This window comes from Glossina fuscipes, unplaced genomic scaffold (genome assembly GCF_014805625.2).
Source record: "Glossina fuscipes isolate IAEA_lab_2018 unplaced genomic scaffold, Yale_Gfus_2 1, whole genome shotgun sequence".
In the NCBI taxonomy this organism is placed as follows: Eukaryota; Metazoa; Arthropoda; class Insecta; order Diptera; family Glossinidae; genus Glossina; species Glossina fuscipes.
Genome location: NW_023998415.1, coordinates 6,448,668 through 6,463,880, shown reverse-complemented (window position 1 = coordinate 6,463,880; position 15,213 = coordinate 6,448,668). Strand labels below are relative to the sequence as shown.

Sequence of the window (15,213 nt, the reverse complement as noted above, 5' to 3'; positions counted from 1 at the left end):
TTTTTTTTTTTTTTTTTTTTTTTTTTTTTTTTTTTTTTTTTTTTTTTTTGTGTACTATACATGTATTCTAATCATCAGTAACTAATACTTAGATGCTTAGATTTAAAACCAGCACGTCTCTACCCGCCTAATGAAATTATATTATTGTTTATTATATTAATTATTATACATATGTTACGAAAAGAGAAAAAGCTCACTCTCCTTGCCTATGTAGTGACAACAGTAAAAAAAAAAAAAAAAAAAAAAAAAAAAAAAGGAAAAGAGAATGTTACAAACGGAGAAACAAACATACCCACATTCACACTCACACACTCAACACATATACACCCACATGCAAGGAAATATGTATTTTGAAATTTTGATCATAAATAAAGTAAAAACAGTTTACAAAAGAAAACTCGCTTTCAGTTTTTAAGTAAATGAGTAAAAATCTTTTGTAGAAATGTAAGTAGTTACATACGTACATATAATTTGGTTTTTTTTTTCTCTTTCATTCATTTTTAGCAACTACGATTGCCAGTCGCGGTTCTTCGAATAGAACGAATCCAGTGGGGGTGACCTTTTCAACGAAATCGGTTCAATTAAGAAGACATTCCCTTCTTTTTTTTTTTCTGTTCTCCGATTGGCAGCAGAAAACGAGTAAAGAAAACCATTTAATCCTTTGGCTTATCTGAATTAACGAATTCATTATATATATCGATTCATCGTTTTTGGTTATAAATATTCAGAAGTGGCAGATGCTCGATTGTTGTGCTAGGGTTGGATTATCGTAATAAAATAATAGAATTGAAAAGATATTTATGGTTTCGTCTCACGTTATTAAATTGTCAGTATATGTCAAGAATGTAATCAAATAATTTAGAGAACAAATTCAATCAATTTCTTTGCAGGTAATTAGGTTAAGAAAGGTATCAGGTATCAACCTTGGATGACTTGGCTACAATTAAAACAAGATGATTATCATCTTTGAACAATGCCAGAAAAATCATATTTTTATTTTCAATAAATTTAGATAAAATTAAGTTCTGCGATAGCCTAAGACTGGTCGAAATTCATTTAATTAATTTTTTTCCTTTGGAATTCATATTGCTAGGAGAAATTGTAAGGGCGAATTATCGTTGAGATAGGCATGTGGACATACGGTCCTTTACAATCATGTTTTTGATTTTCAAGGTTTCTCACAACTCATCGGCAGTCATTTCAGTCCACAATAGGTAAGATGTTTCCTTTTTATTTGATAAAAGTCGCCTTTTCTGACCAGCCCCCAGACACATATTTCTCACAAATATTTACATGTATAATGCAATGCAATGCATTATTTTAAGGTGTAGCTTAAAGAATAAAATTTTTTTGCTTCAAAAAAAATACATTCGATATGTGCTTGATCGGAAATAATGAAATGATCAAAAATGAAATTTAGTATTAATTACGGTTATTAAAATATAGTATTATGTAATTAATGTGATACGGTGTCCTTGTCCTTACGAACATGGGCTTGTTGTAGTCTGTTTGGCATGAAATCGATTTCAATCATCTTCCATTCTAGCGTAGAATACTGCTTCGATTTGGAAAATACCCTGGGCGGAAAGTATTCCAGAGCTTGTTAATCGCGATGAGGATGAGGTTGGAGGCGGTGACGATTTGTGATTGAAAAAAACCCGTTGTAACCTGTGCGTCTTGCATTGCAGCGTTGCATCTTGTTGGAACGTACAATTATCATTATATAGCTCTATAGCGTAATCTATTAAATTGCTCTTTAACAAGTGTACATATGTCTACGCGATCATTTTGCTACGTGCAAAGTTTATATTTTTGATTTACCTTGTGCTCTAAATGCAGCCCATAAGCTCTCTACCTTCATGGTTGCGCTTGTAACACGTTAGTCGAGGATATCATGCATCCGTACTTCATCAGGTTCGTGCAAATTAAACTTTTTCTCATCACTAATTATCATATTTTCGAGGGTATTTTTATGGCATTGGTCCTGTATTATCTTTAGGGAGAATGCTTCAGCTGCTGTCTCTAATACTAGCTTTATTTGCCTGCAAGTATTCATATTTTCATTAGTTACTAAATATGGAGTATGCCGGCTGCTCTGATTTACGGTCGGGACGCTTTTACTGCGCCTAATCCATCCACAGTTTTTGGGATTTTTTTTGGAAATTTTGAAATCGCATTACGGTTCCGAATCATCGTAATTGTTACGTTGCCAATTTTTTTACCAGCAACTCGCATTTCTTCAATTTGCTCGCACTTCTCAAGCGGAAGTTCGCCCCGTGGAAACAAAGCCACCAATACAATTTTACTTGTTTACCTACGACGTGAAATGTTTTTAAAAAAATGCAAAATAAAAATTGCGAAATTTAAAGTATTCGGCGGCAGAAACTCATATGGCGATAATTGCATATATAATTATTTTCCATTGAATATTGTAAGCTTACTCTGATCATTTTAGGTAAAAGGAGCGCAGGTAAAGATGAACGAACAAGAAAGGGAGAGTGCATATACATGACAATATATTGGCCAAAATAATTTGCCATTCACTTTTGGATCCAATAAATAAACCAATATTTGATATCTGAAGTCGTTCATTCCTTTTATAAGTTCTGGGACTTTGCCACACATGTCAAGTTTCCTAATTAAACGGGATATTATGTTTGCAGCAAATGTGAACAAGTTCACATGTCTCAGCTGATTTAAAACATTTCGATTATTCGAATTTCTGTCTGTTTGATTCAATCAAACTTTCATCTTTTTCTGTAATGCAAAAAAAAATTGCGAAAAATTTATAAAAATTATTATGAGAATTGAGATTCTTTAAAATAATACTTAATAATATTAGTGATTATTTTATTTGCGAATCTTTATCCAAGGTTAGTAAAAAAATTCGGGAAAAAACCTGGGGTCACTTCACGCAATCGGATTTTACATGCGTCGGCTTGATGAGGCCTTCGTTAACGAAAATTGCATTGATGATAGTCGATAGCGTTATGGTGTTGTGAATAGCGCCTTTCTTTGCAAATGTAACGAACGAGAAGCCCCAATCGATTACCATTAATTCAAAATGTAATCGTATCATTTTTGTCTTTCCTATCAACAGAATGGAGCTGACGTATATGCGGTAAGTACAAGAATTAAATTATCCAGATCTTGGATTAGTTTCTTCGCGATTCCTTGAAAAGCAATCATATAAAATTTGCAAATGAATATATGAAACGAACTGATGTGCAGAAAAGCTCTTGAAAATTTTATTGTAGGCGCAATCGTCAACGATTTTCATATATACAATATTTGTAATGAATCATATAATAAATGTTTATTTTCAATAAACATTTTAAAAATTTAAATAAGTAAGAAAGTTATATTCGGCGGGAGCCGAATCCCGCATACCCATCACTATCTTTTTCGCATTCTACTCTCCAAGCTCTTTTATTTGATACCCATATCGCTGGTATTATTAAGAAAAAAAAGCAATCGGTCCACTGCGCGCTTTCGTGCCCACCGATTTGGCTCATTTTCAATACGAACCTATGTGCAGAAGCTTCCAATGTTTCTACTAGTTTTGAAATCGATATTTCCATAGTTGCGACCAGGAGAGAGTCAATAACATACATCACACAGACACACAGACACACAGACGGACAGACATTGCTAAATCAACTCGGAATTTCACGCTGATCAAGAATATATATACTTTATAGGGTTATGTATACTTTTGGCTGTTACATATATTATGGAAAAAGATGAGTGCACCCCCATCTTACAGTGGTGGATATGAAAAGAGAACACAACGTCAAAATTGAATTTCCATCAAGGGCTAGTAAAGTATACTTTTACAGATGATTGTAACATTTTAATTATATAATGCGAAATAATGCGATTTCTTTGATATTCGTCGTGTCGATCGTAGAATCTAGAAATCTGCAGCACAGATCCCACAAAGCCTATACGTATTTTTATCAGTTGAAAATTGCGAGCTTAGTTACAATAGTCTGTCTATCTGTCCTTCAATTTTCGATTTGCAAAATTTGAGAGAGAAGCGTAAACGTGCGCTTTTATTTTCTAGACCTGCTCTGCCTAAAAGCGTAATGTAATAGGAAAAAGTTTGTAACTTACGCTAGATATTTTTCTAAAATTTAAGAAAAATATTGACTTCCAATTTGAGTGTCCTTTTTTTGTTGTTGTCGTATCTTTTCCAAATCCCATATCTTGGTTTCCTTCTCTTACTTCTTCGACTGCTACGATTAAATCGGGGTTCATCTAATACACTATATTAAGCAAAATTCTCACACACTTCCCGTTTCCTTATATAAGATAATCTAAAATATAACATAGATGCCACCTATATATATGCATATATACGCATACATATCATTCAGATATCGTATGATATATATCTCGTATTAATCGTTGTATATCATATATATATATATATGAATCGTATGTATGATATATATATATGACATAGATAGCATAGATGGCATCTATAAAGAAACCGGAAGTGTATGACTTCTTTCGTGGATCGTATCCTTTTGTTACATGAAAATTACATATATATATATATATATATATATATATAGATGAACATATATATGCATAAATATTGTTTATGAAAAATGCACAAGACCCCTTGTATTGCTATTTTTCTGCTAATAATTCAATAGGCGAAAATTTATTTCATTGTTTTTGCTGAAAATAATCTACAGAATTTCTTTTTGAAAACATCATCATCATCATCCGATTGAACTCATCTGCCTGAGTTCACAGCACATCATATAAATTATTTTAGATACTTATGTACATATGTATCGCAGAGTCTTCTGTCTCTCGGTGCGTCTTATCAATCTTGCACAAATCACCTTTAAACGTTGCCTTTGTGATGTGTGAATGTATGCAATATATATATATATATATATATATATATATATATGCTTCGATTAATTTGAGCTATAAAAGCATATGAATTTCGGGAATTTAGCAACAGTTCTTCAACGAGCTTTATTCAGTTACAAAGTAACCGCTTTAGAAGAGAAATCAAAAAATTGTTAAATTTGAAAAATGTTTAATTTTACCGGTAAAAATGTTGTTTACGTAGGCGACTTCAATGGTGTTGGTTTGCAAGTTTGCTATGCTGTTGTGCAAAAACCCATTAAGGTACGATAAACGATGTGCGTGTGATTTAGAAAGATATTATGCAAAATTAGATTTATTTATGTTTCCTCAGAACTTGGTCGTATGCAGTCGCACGGAGAACGTTGAAGTTTTGAAAAAGATTCAATCGCTTAACTCCACCGTTAAGGTGACATTTGTTCAAGCTAATGTTGCTGACCGCACGAGTGTGGATCATGCTGTTAAAGAAATAGTTCAAGCCGTGGGACATGTCGATGTATTGGTTAACGGTACTTCAGTTTTGGCCGATAAGGACGTTGATACTACTGTGGCCGTGAATTTGGTAAGTGTTACGGGGCTTGAAGCGAATTCATTTTTGATATTCTTCAACTTTAGACTGGTGTAATAAACACCACTCTCGGTTTGTTGCCTTTCATGGATAAAACGCAATCTGGCCAAGGTGGTGTTGTTGTAAATGTTGCTTCGGTGTATGGCTTAGAACCAGGTCCAGCTTTCAGTGTTTACACTGCCGCTAAACACGGTGTCGTAGGTTTCGCTAGATCTATGGCGGTATGTTATCTGCTTCGGCTACCTTACCACTTTATGGAAACTCGCTTACTTGGCATTTAAAAATTTTGTAGAACGAAGCCCTGTACAAGAAGACTGGTGTGGCATTTGTTTGCATTTGCCCTGGTTTAACTACCGCTGAAGTGATGGTCAATAAGCGTGACCAAAATAATTGGTTAAAATGGGTTCCCCATACCGATGACTTATGGAACGCCGTCACACAATCGAAAACCCAAACTCCCGAAGAATGTGCTGTAAATGTGGTTAATGTTATGGATCAAATGAAAAACGGTGGCATTTACATTTGTCAACAAGGCAACGTAAAGGAAGTGGTTCCCACTGTTTACTGTACCATATAAATATCTCATCTCGAAGATAATGAATGTCTTTCAAATAAATTGAAACTCAAATAAATAAATTCAAATAAAGTCAAAAAAAAAAAAATCTCTCCTTTTTTCAAATTCTTACAGAATAAATAAATAAATAAATAATAAATAAATAAATAAATAAATTCAAATAAAGTCAAAAAAAAAAAAAATCTCTCCTTTATTCAAATTCTTACAAAGTGAATAATAACCCGTGGAAGAAATCCTTGATCATTGAGCATAGCGAAAAAATGCAAGCTTCTTTGAAGCGAAACGTTTTCAAGCCATTTCGGACATGCACACACATACCCCATATCCCAGCGATGGCAATCAGAACTTTAATGTTTCAGGTTCAATATTATATTGAAGCACAATACTTGCTTTCAGTCATCAGTTTTGCCCATTTTAGTACGGATACCTAGAGTATTCTTTTTAAGAAAAAAAAAAAAAAAACAAAAAAACAAAAAAAAAACAAATGGGAAAAGATTTCAAATTTTTAGTAAGCGTCACTCTTACAGGATGTAGAAGTATGTAGTCTGAGTAGTAGCTCAGCTGCGAGGATTTCTAAGATTACTAGTTTCGGATCCGATGATAAGGATAAGTTAGATTTAAAAATTGCGATCAAGTTTAATTAATTTTAATGAATTTGAATAACTTTTCATAAACGTCACCACAGTCCGTTAAATAATTTGCCTTATCGTCAGTAATTGGCATTTTGTGATCAACTTTTCTTCTAATTACCAAAGTTAAATAACATTCTAAGTGACAAACTAAATTTTATTTACACATTTATACAATCATTACATTTATTTAATTATTATGGCCATCACCGAAAGATGAGGGCCATATTCAATTTTTCAAAACGTTTGCAACGCCTAGAAGGAAGAATCAGCGAACTCACAAAGTATATATATATTCATGCTTAACATCAAATTCTAAATGGATTTAAGTATGTCCGTCTGTCCGCCTGTAGTAAACATCTTCTTGACCGCAAATATTTAGCGGAAACAGCGGCAATTCTTGCACGTAGCTTGGCATTCAAAATGGACGAAATCGGTTGAAGGGCACGCCCACAACACTACGTAAACTGAGAACACCTTTGCCTTTCAAAGGGAATGAATAATTGGTTCTTTGCTCATTACTCATAAAGCATATAGCAAGTAAATGTACAACAATTTGATCGCATATTCTGTGGGCGTTGCTGTGGCATCTGTCCACAAAAATGGAAAAAATTTGCCACGCCTACCTATTATTATAGTGGATCAAAATGTATTTTTTTGAGTGTCACACATAGAAACAAGCTTCCAAAATTCCATAAAGTCTACAAATTTTTGGCCAGTTTTAACCCTTGAATGCACCTAAACATGTCCGCCTGTTCGTCTGTCCATCTGTTTGCTTGCGTAAGTTTGTAGCATTTGTAACATGCGTAACCTTTGATCTAAACTTTTCAAAGGACCCGCCTACAACGCCCACATGCCTCGACGAGAAAAACTTTCATTTTGAAAATAGAAGCAATCAATTGCGCCCAATCTATATTATAGAGTATAAGAATTTTATTCTTTTACTTTTTTTGTCTTTTTTTTTGAGTTAAACAGTGATGGGTATAAAATATTCGGTCTCGAACGAATTAAACTTTTTTTAATTGTTTGTTATTTAGATTCAATATCTCCGTAAGATTTGCTCTTTCTCTCTCTATTCAACTTCTTTATTTGTTGTTTGTAAAGCAAGCATTTATTGCGTAGGCATGAATAACTTCTGCATACCAATTTTAATGCTTATCATCTTTTAAAAGAGGCCACTCTATCCTATGTAAATAAAATAATGAAAATGTTGTTGTCGGGCAACGTCGACCGTTAAGCACTTTATATCACTTCTTATACCCATCCCCGAAAATTGAGGGGTAAATTCATTGCGTCCAAATTTTTTGCAACGCCCTGAACGAAAGTTCAGCGATCCCACAAGGTATATACATAGATTCTTGATCAGTTAAGCATGTCCGTCCGTCTGTTAGTCGGTCCATTTACCCGTCTGCCGAACTGTGTAGTATCTTGTTTACAAAAGAGATATAAGATGGCGCAAGCAGATCAAAGAACTTGCCTGCAACGCCTACACTTTTGAGAACACCTGTCGTTTTCCGTGTCTTTTGATCGTCGCTCATAAACTGCAACAGATATACGAAATTGTATTTTTATTAATTCATTTATTTGTTCAAATACTAGACCCCTTACAAATTGTAGAGAAATGCCGAATCTTTTATGCCCATCACGGTGATCCTAAAAAAGAAAGGAAAAATTTGAAATCTTTATGCTCTATAATGTTGAGTGGGCGCGGTCGATATTTCTATTTTCAGAATAAAGGTGGAAATTTATATGATGTAAGTGCAACAGTAAAAAGACGCGAAAAGCAAAATCGTTCTCACGAGGGTTGTAGATACTTTCCGGTTGCGCAAACGGACAAATGAACAGATGAATGGATGGAGATGCATCAGTGTTTTCGAAATTTGAAACTTTCCAAGAATTTATTTACTTTATGGGGTTTGCTTCTGTGCATTATTGAAAGGTTATGAAAAACTTAAAGTTAAATTATGACACGCTATTAAGTTGAGTATAGGCGTGGCGGATTGTTTTGATTTTTCTTAGACGCACTATAGAATCGCCCATCAAATTTGTCTAGATTTATCTGCTATAACCTATGAGTAATGAGTAAATAACCAAATTTTTATTCCGTTTGAAAAACCGGAATTTTCTCAGCGTATGTGGTATTGTGGCCGTGTCCTTCGACCCCTTCGATTTAGTCCATTTGCATTGCCGATCTGCGTGCAGGAACTTCTAATGCTTCTGCCAAATTTAAAGTTGATTGCTCCCTTTTTGTGACCAAGAGAATGTCTACGGTGGACATTGTTTCAATCGATTTAGTATTTGATGCTGATCCTTGGAGGGATCTCTGAAGCTTCTTTCCGGGCGTTGCAAACGTTTTTACAAAATGAATATAACCCTCATCGCACCACCCGGTGATGAGCATAAAAATATAGATGGAAAAGGTCAGCCCATCCAATATTATTGAATATACAAATTTCCTTTTTTTTCAATCTTGTGCAGCCTAGCGGTAATGGACATAAAAGATTCGGTCGCAATCGAATATAATTTTTTTCATTTGTTTATACTATGCCCTATTATCCGGTAAAGACTTATTTTTATGAGATTTATCATATCTTCCGTAACGAGCAGTCTCGAGCCAATCGCTCGCTCAGTTTGTCATCTATTCAACTGCTACAATAAATACGATGTACGGCATGTATAGACATCACTTATCTTATCGTTTGATGGATAATAATCTTATCATTTTCGTCGTGCTAAAGTTTTTTACTTTGTTAAAATAAAACTGGTACGAACTTTGCTATCAGCTGACCGACATTAACTGATACCATTTTTCTGCTTGACATAGTTAGTACGTATTACTCTTCTTGAGCATGCCCAAAAGCTGGGTGACAGAATAGATTTGCCGTATCAAACGGTAAACAGGCAAAGGGTCAGATAAAGCCGGGTAGCCGGATAAGCGGAAATACCTCTACTGTTTGGCATGATAGAAGGACTGACTGAATCTATTTTTTTTGATTTTATTAATTATTTATCAGAGAAATGCATTCAGTGAGAGTACAAAGGCTGTTTGAGTTGTTATGCTTGATACTCTAGTCAAACTGAAATCTTGGTTTCAATACGCAAGCGACGATGATTGTGGTAAATAGATTCCGCTATTTGATTAACTCTTGATCAGATATAGTTACATTTTGCGCATCGGATTTTTGCATATTGCTCTCTCTTAAAATTAAATCTTATACTAATTATTATTAAAAACTAATGCAAAGCATATAAAAATAAAGAGAAGTGAAGAGAAAGAAGAAAAGAGAACAGAGAGAAGAATAAAAGATAAAAAAAGGAAAAAAGCATGCGTACATCTAGCACGAAAGCACACCCACAACCGGTACAGATCAAAATTGCGAACGTCCCCCTAAGCGATTGCAAGCATGCAAAAGCTTGGCAACCGATAACAGTGAACAACATCAGTTAATTTTCGAATCACAGTAAGCTGTTAAGGTTGCAAGGTAAATTAAATATGACATAAGCAAACCGCGCGTATTAAGGATAGTTGTTTTGATAGAATTTAAAGAGCCCGATATTTGGATTTTTGCAAACGACTCTGAATGGATTTAAAAGCTCGTAATTATATTTACATTAGCTAAGCGGTAAAGTGAAGGTAAAGTGCATAGAGACCTATTTGGATCATTAAAGTTTATCGCACCAAATAATGTCGAAGAATCGATAGTACCATATATTAACTAATTAATTAAGAAGGAAACATCTATAACGTTTCTTAAGCTATGCTAAGGCTAACAGAAGCAATCGAGGCAGAAAGATGAGCGCGTCCCAACCCAAATTCCTAAGGGTAAACAGTAGAAATTTGCTTTTGAACAGATTCGATTAGAGCTAGATAGCACCTATAGGAAGGAGGCCATCCAGTACGGGCATAGTCAACTATTGGTCTCACTAAGCTCATGTATAGCCTTTTTCACCATTAAACTGCTTGGACCACCGTTTAATGATACCTCGCGCTGATCTAGCTTTACATAAACCGATATGCAAATGTTCAAGTGTTTGATCGAATTGCTATTCGATCCCGACATCGAGTGAACGAGTCTACCTTTTTTAGCTTTTGTGAGTCGATGAATTACTCAGTATTGATTGAATTAGTTGTTGAGAAAGAAAGTTAGAGATAGATAATCTGGTTGGTGTTAGCGGCTTGTGTTTTAGCCATCGCCATATTTTTCTTTCTCTCTTCGCTTCTTTATAAACACCTCCTAGCTACACGTATAGCGGGCATCCGCTAAGTGGTTGGTCCAATTAAAAAAAAAAAAAAAGAAAACAGAATTCCCTAAAAAGTGAACTATAAGTTTCTATGGGCATTTTTCTTAATTCAGCGAATTTTCATTTTAGTTATAGATGTACATGTGTGCATAAAGCATAACGTAAATGCTAATTATGTGATAGGATGGACATGAAATGCAATCCAAAGTCAGGACGTTAGAGCATATTTCATTTTCTAGAGGAACATTCAAGATGGCAGCCGTCGCCGTAGTCGGTAGAGACGAAAAACAGATAGATTAGCAGATAGCTATAATTAAAATGATTTCTCTGTTAATTTAATCGAGTGTGATAATCGCCGTTTATAAGCGGGGATTTGTATATGAAAGCTTTTTTCATAATTCGATCCCATAGTCAGTTTTGCTTTCATTTTTCGAATGAAAATCTCGAGCAAAGAGCGAATGAATGATGAAATTTTGATAGCATTTCATCAATTCGATATTTATTATTCATTATAAGAAAAATTTATGAATCTCAAAATTATATAATAACACATACACTGCTGATTTGAGATTACTTTTCATTAGAGTCTGACAACAGTTCCTGGATCTTACTTTTGCATTTCGTCAAGGTTTCTTATCTCAAATGCAAAGTTTTCCCCGGTTAATGCGGCAAGAAAGATCAATTGTCTTAAGTCCTCCAATATTTAGAAGGTTTTCGTAAAGATATGGCGTTTCTTAGAAAAGGTCGGCGGCTCGGTCAATTTTCGATTCCTCTTTCGTTTGCTTATCATGCGCTCGATATTAAGGAGACCACCAAGAAGAAAAGTAACTTTTTAAAAAAAAAAAAAAAGGAAGAGATAAACATATTCGGGATAAAGTTAACTTTATATACTACATGTGTACATACATGTACAACTACGTATATACGAACCGCACATTGTAATCAATACCTATGAACTATGAGAAGAAAAAAAAGTTCGGTAAAGATATTGCCATGTACTTTGAATGCAGGTGTCACGCCTAGTATACATTACCGGTAAATGACGTTAATTATTCTGCTTGTTATTTAAGTATAAGTTTAATTTTTCTCTTTATTTATTTATTTATTTTTTTGTTTTTATGTACGGATGAGATTGTTCGTTATCGGTCGTGAGGAGTTAGCAAAGTTGCCTTGTTTTTGTTTTTTTTTATTTGTTGTATATCAGGAGATGTGCGTCGCGACGATCGTGAGGAAGGGTTATAGATATAGAGCGATGAGGCAGTGCCTGTGCACGTTTGACTTAAAAATAGAAATATCGGGTATGGTGGGAAAGATCACTGCTGCGAGGTTGTTCATCAGATGGGGCAGTGTGATGAAAGGACGACATGTCGCCTGTATTTGACCATCTAGGAAAGCTATAACGATATGACAATCTTAACGGTTACCTTACATAAGTCTTCAAGAAGCCTTTAAGCCGGGATGGAGAGTCGGGATTAAGGTTAATGGGGATTTATATCACACGGCCATATATACACTAACAAGTTCTGCTCGGGCAGTGTATTTCTTTTTTGCTTTTTTTGCTAATCCATCTAGCACATCAATATATAATGATAGTGTGATGTGTGCCCGAATATTTTCATTTCGATTTCATCTTTTCGCTCGCAGCAAGCCAGAAAGCTTTTATATGATGTCGCGATTGCTTGCGAAACTATAATAAGAGCTTTCATTATAAATTGCGTAAGATACATGTGAAGATGGAAACATTCGCTTGGAGTCAAATATCCTTTTGATTAAATTTAATTTCTTTTGATTTAAAACAAAATATTAGGTGCTTGCAAAAATTGTGATCAACGATTTTTACAATTAAAAATGATAAAGAAATGCGAAATACCATCGTACGTGACGATTAAATCCAATGGTTTTGAGCTTCCTCTACGTAACATAACAGTTTTTCATTTCAATATTATTGCATAAATATTATGCAGCGTATGCCGACGTTAATCATAGAGCGCTTAAAATTCTTCTTCTTCCAAATTCATTACTCTTATTGTGGTGATGTTGCTCCACCATATCCCTTTTGTCGTTTTCTGGCTTCGGCGGTTTAAAAGTGTCGACACGAATTGACTGAAAATGCCATTTTTTTCGGCCAATTATTGCAAGAGTTGTTTAGGATACACAGTTGCAGCTCAAAAGGGAATTTCTGTCACACCCAGCGTAGTCATAAGACATGGCGGCTTCTCATTACCACTTGTTCAGATCGGCGCAGCATGGCTTGGGTAGCACGCGGGTCTCCAAAGTTCAAGAAGTGCGAAAATGGATCGATAGGTGGATCGCTGCCAAACCAAGATAAACTCTTTCGACATGATATCGCCACGTTGCCAAAAGTATTGTAAAATGTTGGAAACGGTTTTGATTAATAAATATTGTAGCAATTTTCTATAATAAGAGAATTTTTCAAGTGAAAAAATGATCACAATTTTTGCAAGCATCTAAGATTATTTGTGTTAGCCATATTTTCGACGAATTACAATGGCTTTGATTGATTTCTAGGTAATATAATGTTTACAAAATGACATAGTAATTGTATTTATAAAATAGATAGTTCACTTTTTGTACCCACCACCTATAAAATGGGGGTACGCTCATTTCTTCCATAATACATGCAACACCTAAAAGTAAGCTTCAGAGACCCTATAAAGTGTATATAATCTTGATCAGCGTGAAATTCCGAGTTGATTTAGCAATGTCTGTCCGTCTGTGTGTCTGTGTGATGTATATTATTGACTCTCTCCTGGTCGCAACTATGGAAATATCGACTTCAAAATCAGTAGAAACATTGGAAGTTTCTGTACACAGTTCTGGTATTGAAAATGGGCAAAATCGGTGGAAGCGGAAGCGCGCAGTGGACCGATTATTTTTTTCCTATTAATACCAGCGATATGGGTATCAAATGAAAGAACTTGGAGAGTAGAATACGAAAAACATAGCGGTGGGTGTGTGAGATTCGGCCCCGGCCGAATTCAACCTCCTTACTTATTTATTTTCATTTTAATTTTAAATTGCATTTATTTTCATTTCAAAGGGTTTTGAATGAAGATCTTTCTACTTTAAGAATACTATATATGTATATTCAGATAATTAAATTAGACAGATATGCTTATTATTGTGTATTCATTTTTGGCTTCCAAAATGTTTGAAATTCTATTTCCGTCATTTCTCCGTCATCGAGCATCCAAACATTACCATTTTTACTTATCTCCACAGCCTTTACAATCATCTCAGCACAAATGTCGGGTGTTTGACGTTTAACTTTAGCAAAAGCGGCTGCCAACGGTTCAGCGTATTCGGTTAGCGTTTCTTTACCACGTACAGAATCCAATAGGGTTGTTTCGGTAAATCCCGGGCATAATGTAATTAATCTAACTCCGGTATATTTATAATACAAGGGATACTAACATGTTGTTGCATAAAAAATGTCAACTGATTGAAAGTTAACTGTAGAGTCAAGTAGAGAGAATTTAACTTACCGCCAAGCTGCATGTAAAAGCAGTGAGGCCGCACTTAGCGGCTGAGTAAATAGCAAACATGCCGTTTGGCTGTAATCCAACTACTGACGATATGTTAGCAATAACGCCACCACGACCTCCTTTTGACGCATCCATATATTCTAACGCTTTTAAAGTGCTATGAATGACACCCTTCTGCATTTAAAGCATAGATATCATCGTTTTTGCATTGCATTTCATTTTATTAAGAGAAACGAAAACAAACAAGCAAACAAACAAACAAACAAACAAATCAAATCATCGTCAACTACTTACCAAATTAATGTCAATGGTAAGATCTATAAAACTATCATTCATTAAACCGCAACCATTGACAACCACATCGAATTTATTCACTTTTTTCGCTGCTAACTTGTAAGCTTCTTCAATACTCTCGTTTTTTGTTACGTCTATCGGTATATAAAATATATTACTGTAGCTGTACGAGTCACGTAACGACCTCAATATTTCTTCGTTATCATGTAAATCGCACACAATTAAATTCTGCGAGAATTTTATCAAAAAGTTTTAAATCCTTTTTTTTTTGTTTTTTTTTATACCAAATTTATAAAAACCCTTTTACCTTAATTTCTCTTTTGAGGAAAGTTTGCAAACATTTTTGCCCAATACCACCGAAACCGCCGATATAGATAACATTTTTATCTTTTAAATTCATTTTAAAGCGTAAATTTGATTCAACGAATACTGCTTAGAGTTCTAATCGCATGACAGCAACGCAAATAAGTTTTAAATAATTTTCGTTGTAGACTGACTGATTATATTAGA

General features: G+C 34.5%; 2 protein-coding genes across 2 annotated transcripts; one reads left to right on the top strand and one right to left on the bottom strand.

Annotated features, from left to right (window-relative positions):
• The first annotated feature begins 4,977 nt into the window (after positions 1-4,977).
• Positions 4,978-6,090, top strand: LOC119631886 (development-specific 25 kDa protein). Its single transcript, XM_038024443.1, has 4 exons — positions 4,978-5,154; positions 5,225-5,452; positions 5,506-5,679; positions 5,751-6,090. Exons 1-4 carry the CDS (start codon positions 5,059-5,061, stop codon positions 6,033-6,035), a joined length of 783 nt encoding a protein of 260 aa, XP_037880371.1. The 5' UTR covers positions 4,978-5,058; the 3' UTR covers positions 6,036-6,090.
• A 7,587-nt stretch (positions 6,091-13,677) lies between these two features.
• LOC119632394 (alcohol dehydrogenase 1-like) lies at positions 13,678-15,177 on the bottom strand. Its single transcript, XM_038025282.1, has 4 exons — positions 15,011-15,177; positions 14,704-14,931; positions 14,410-14,583; positions 13,678-14,333 (listed from the first exon to the last, which is right to left on the bottom strand). Exons 1-4 carry the CDS (start codon positions 15,101-15,103, stop codon positions 14,043-14,045), a joined length of 786 nt encoding a protein of 261 aa, XP_037881210.1. The 5' UTR covers positions 15,104-15,177; the 3' UTR covers positions 13,678-14,042.
• Between the last annotated feature and the right edge of the window lie 36 nt (positions 15,178-15,213).

What these genes read in the sequence shown, in the direction of transcription:
- LOC119631886 (XM_038024443.1), top strand. Translation starts at nt 5,059, where the DNA reads ATGTTTAATTTTACCGGTAAAAATGTTGTTTACGTAGGCGACTTCAAT. An exon ending in TTGTGCAAAAACCCATTAAG is followed by an intron (nt 5,155 to 5,224) that starts GTACGATAAACG and finishes ATGTTTCCTCAG; the next exon opens with AACTTGGTCGTATGCAGTCG. An exon ending in CTACTGTGGCCGTGAATTTG is followed by an intron (nt 5,453 to 5,505) that starts GTAAGTGTTACG and finishes CTTCAACTTTAG; the next exon opens with ACTGGTGTAATAAACACCAC.
- LOC119632394 (XM_038025282.1), bottom strand. Translation starts at nt 15,103, where the DNA reads ATGAATTTAAAAGATAAAAATGTTATCTATATCGGCGGTTTCGGTGGT. An exon ending in TTACCATTGACATTAATTTG is followed by an intron (nt 14,584 to 14,703) that starts GTAAGTAGTTGA and finishes CTTTAAATGCAG; the next exon opens with AAGGGTGTCATTCATAGCAC. An exon ending in CTTTTACATGCAGCTTGGCG is followed by an intron (nt 14,334 to 14,409) that starts GTAAGTTAAATT and finishes ACAACATGTTAG; the next exon opens with TATCCCTTGTATTATAAATA.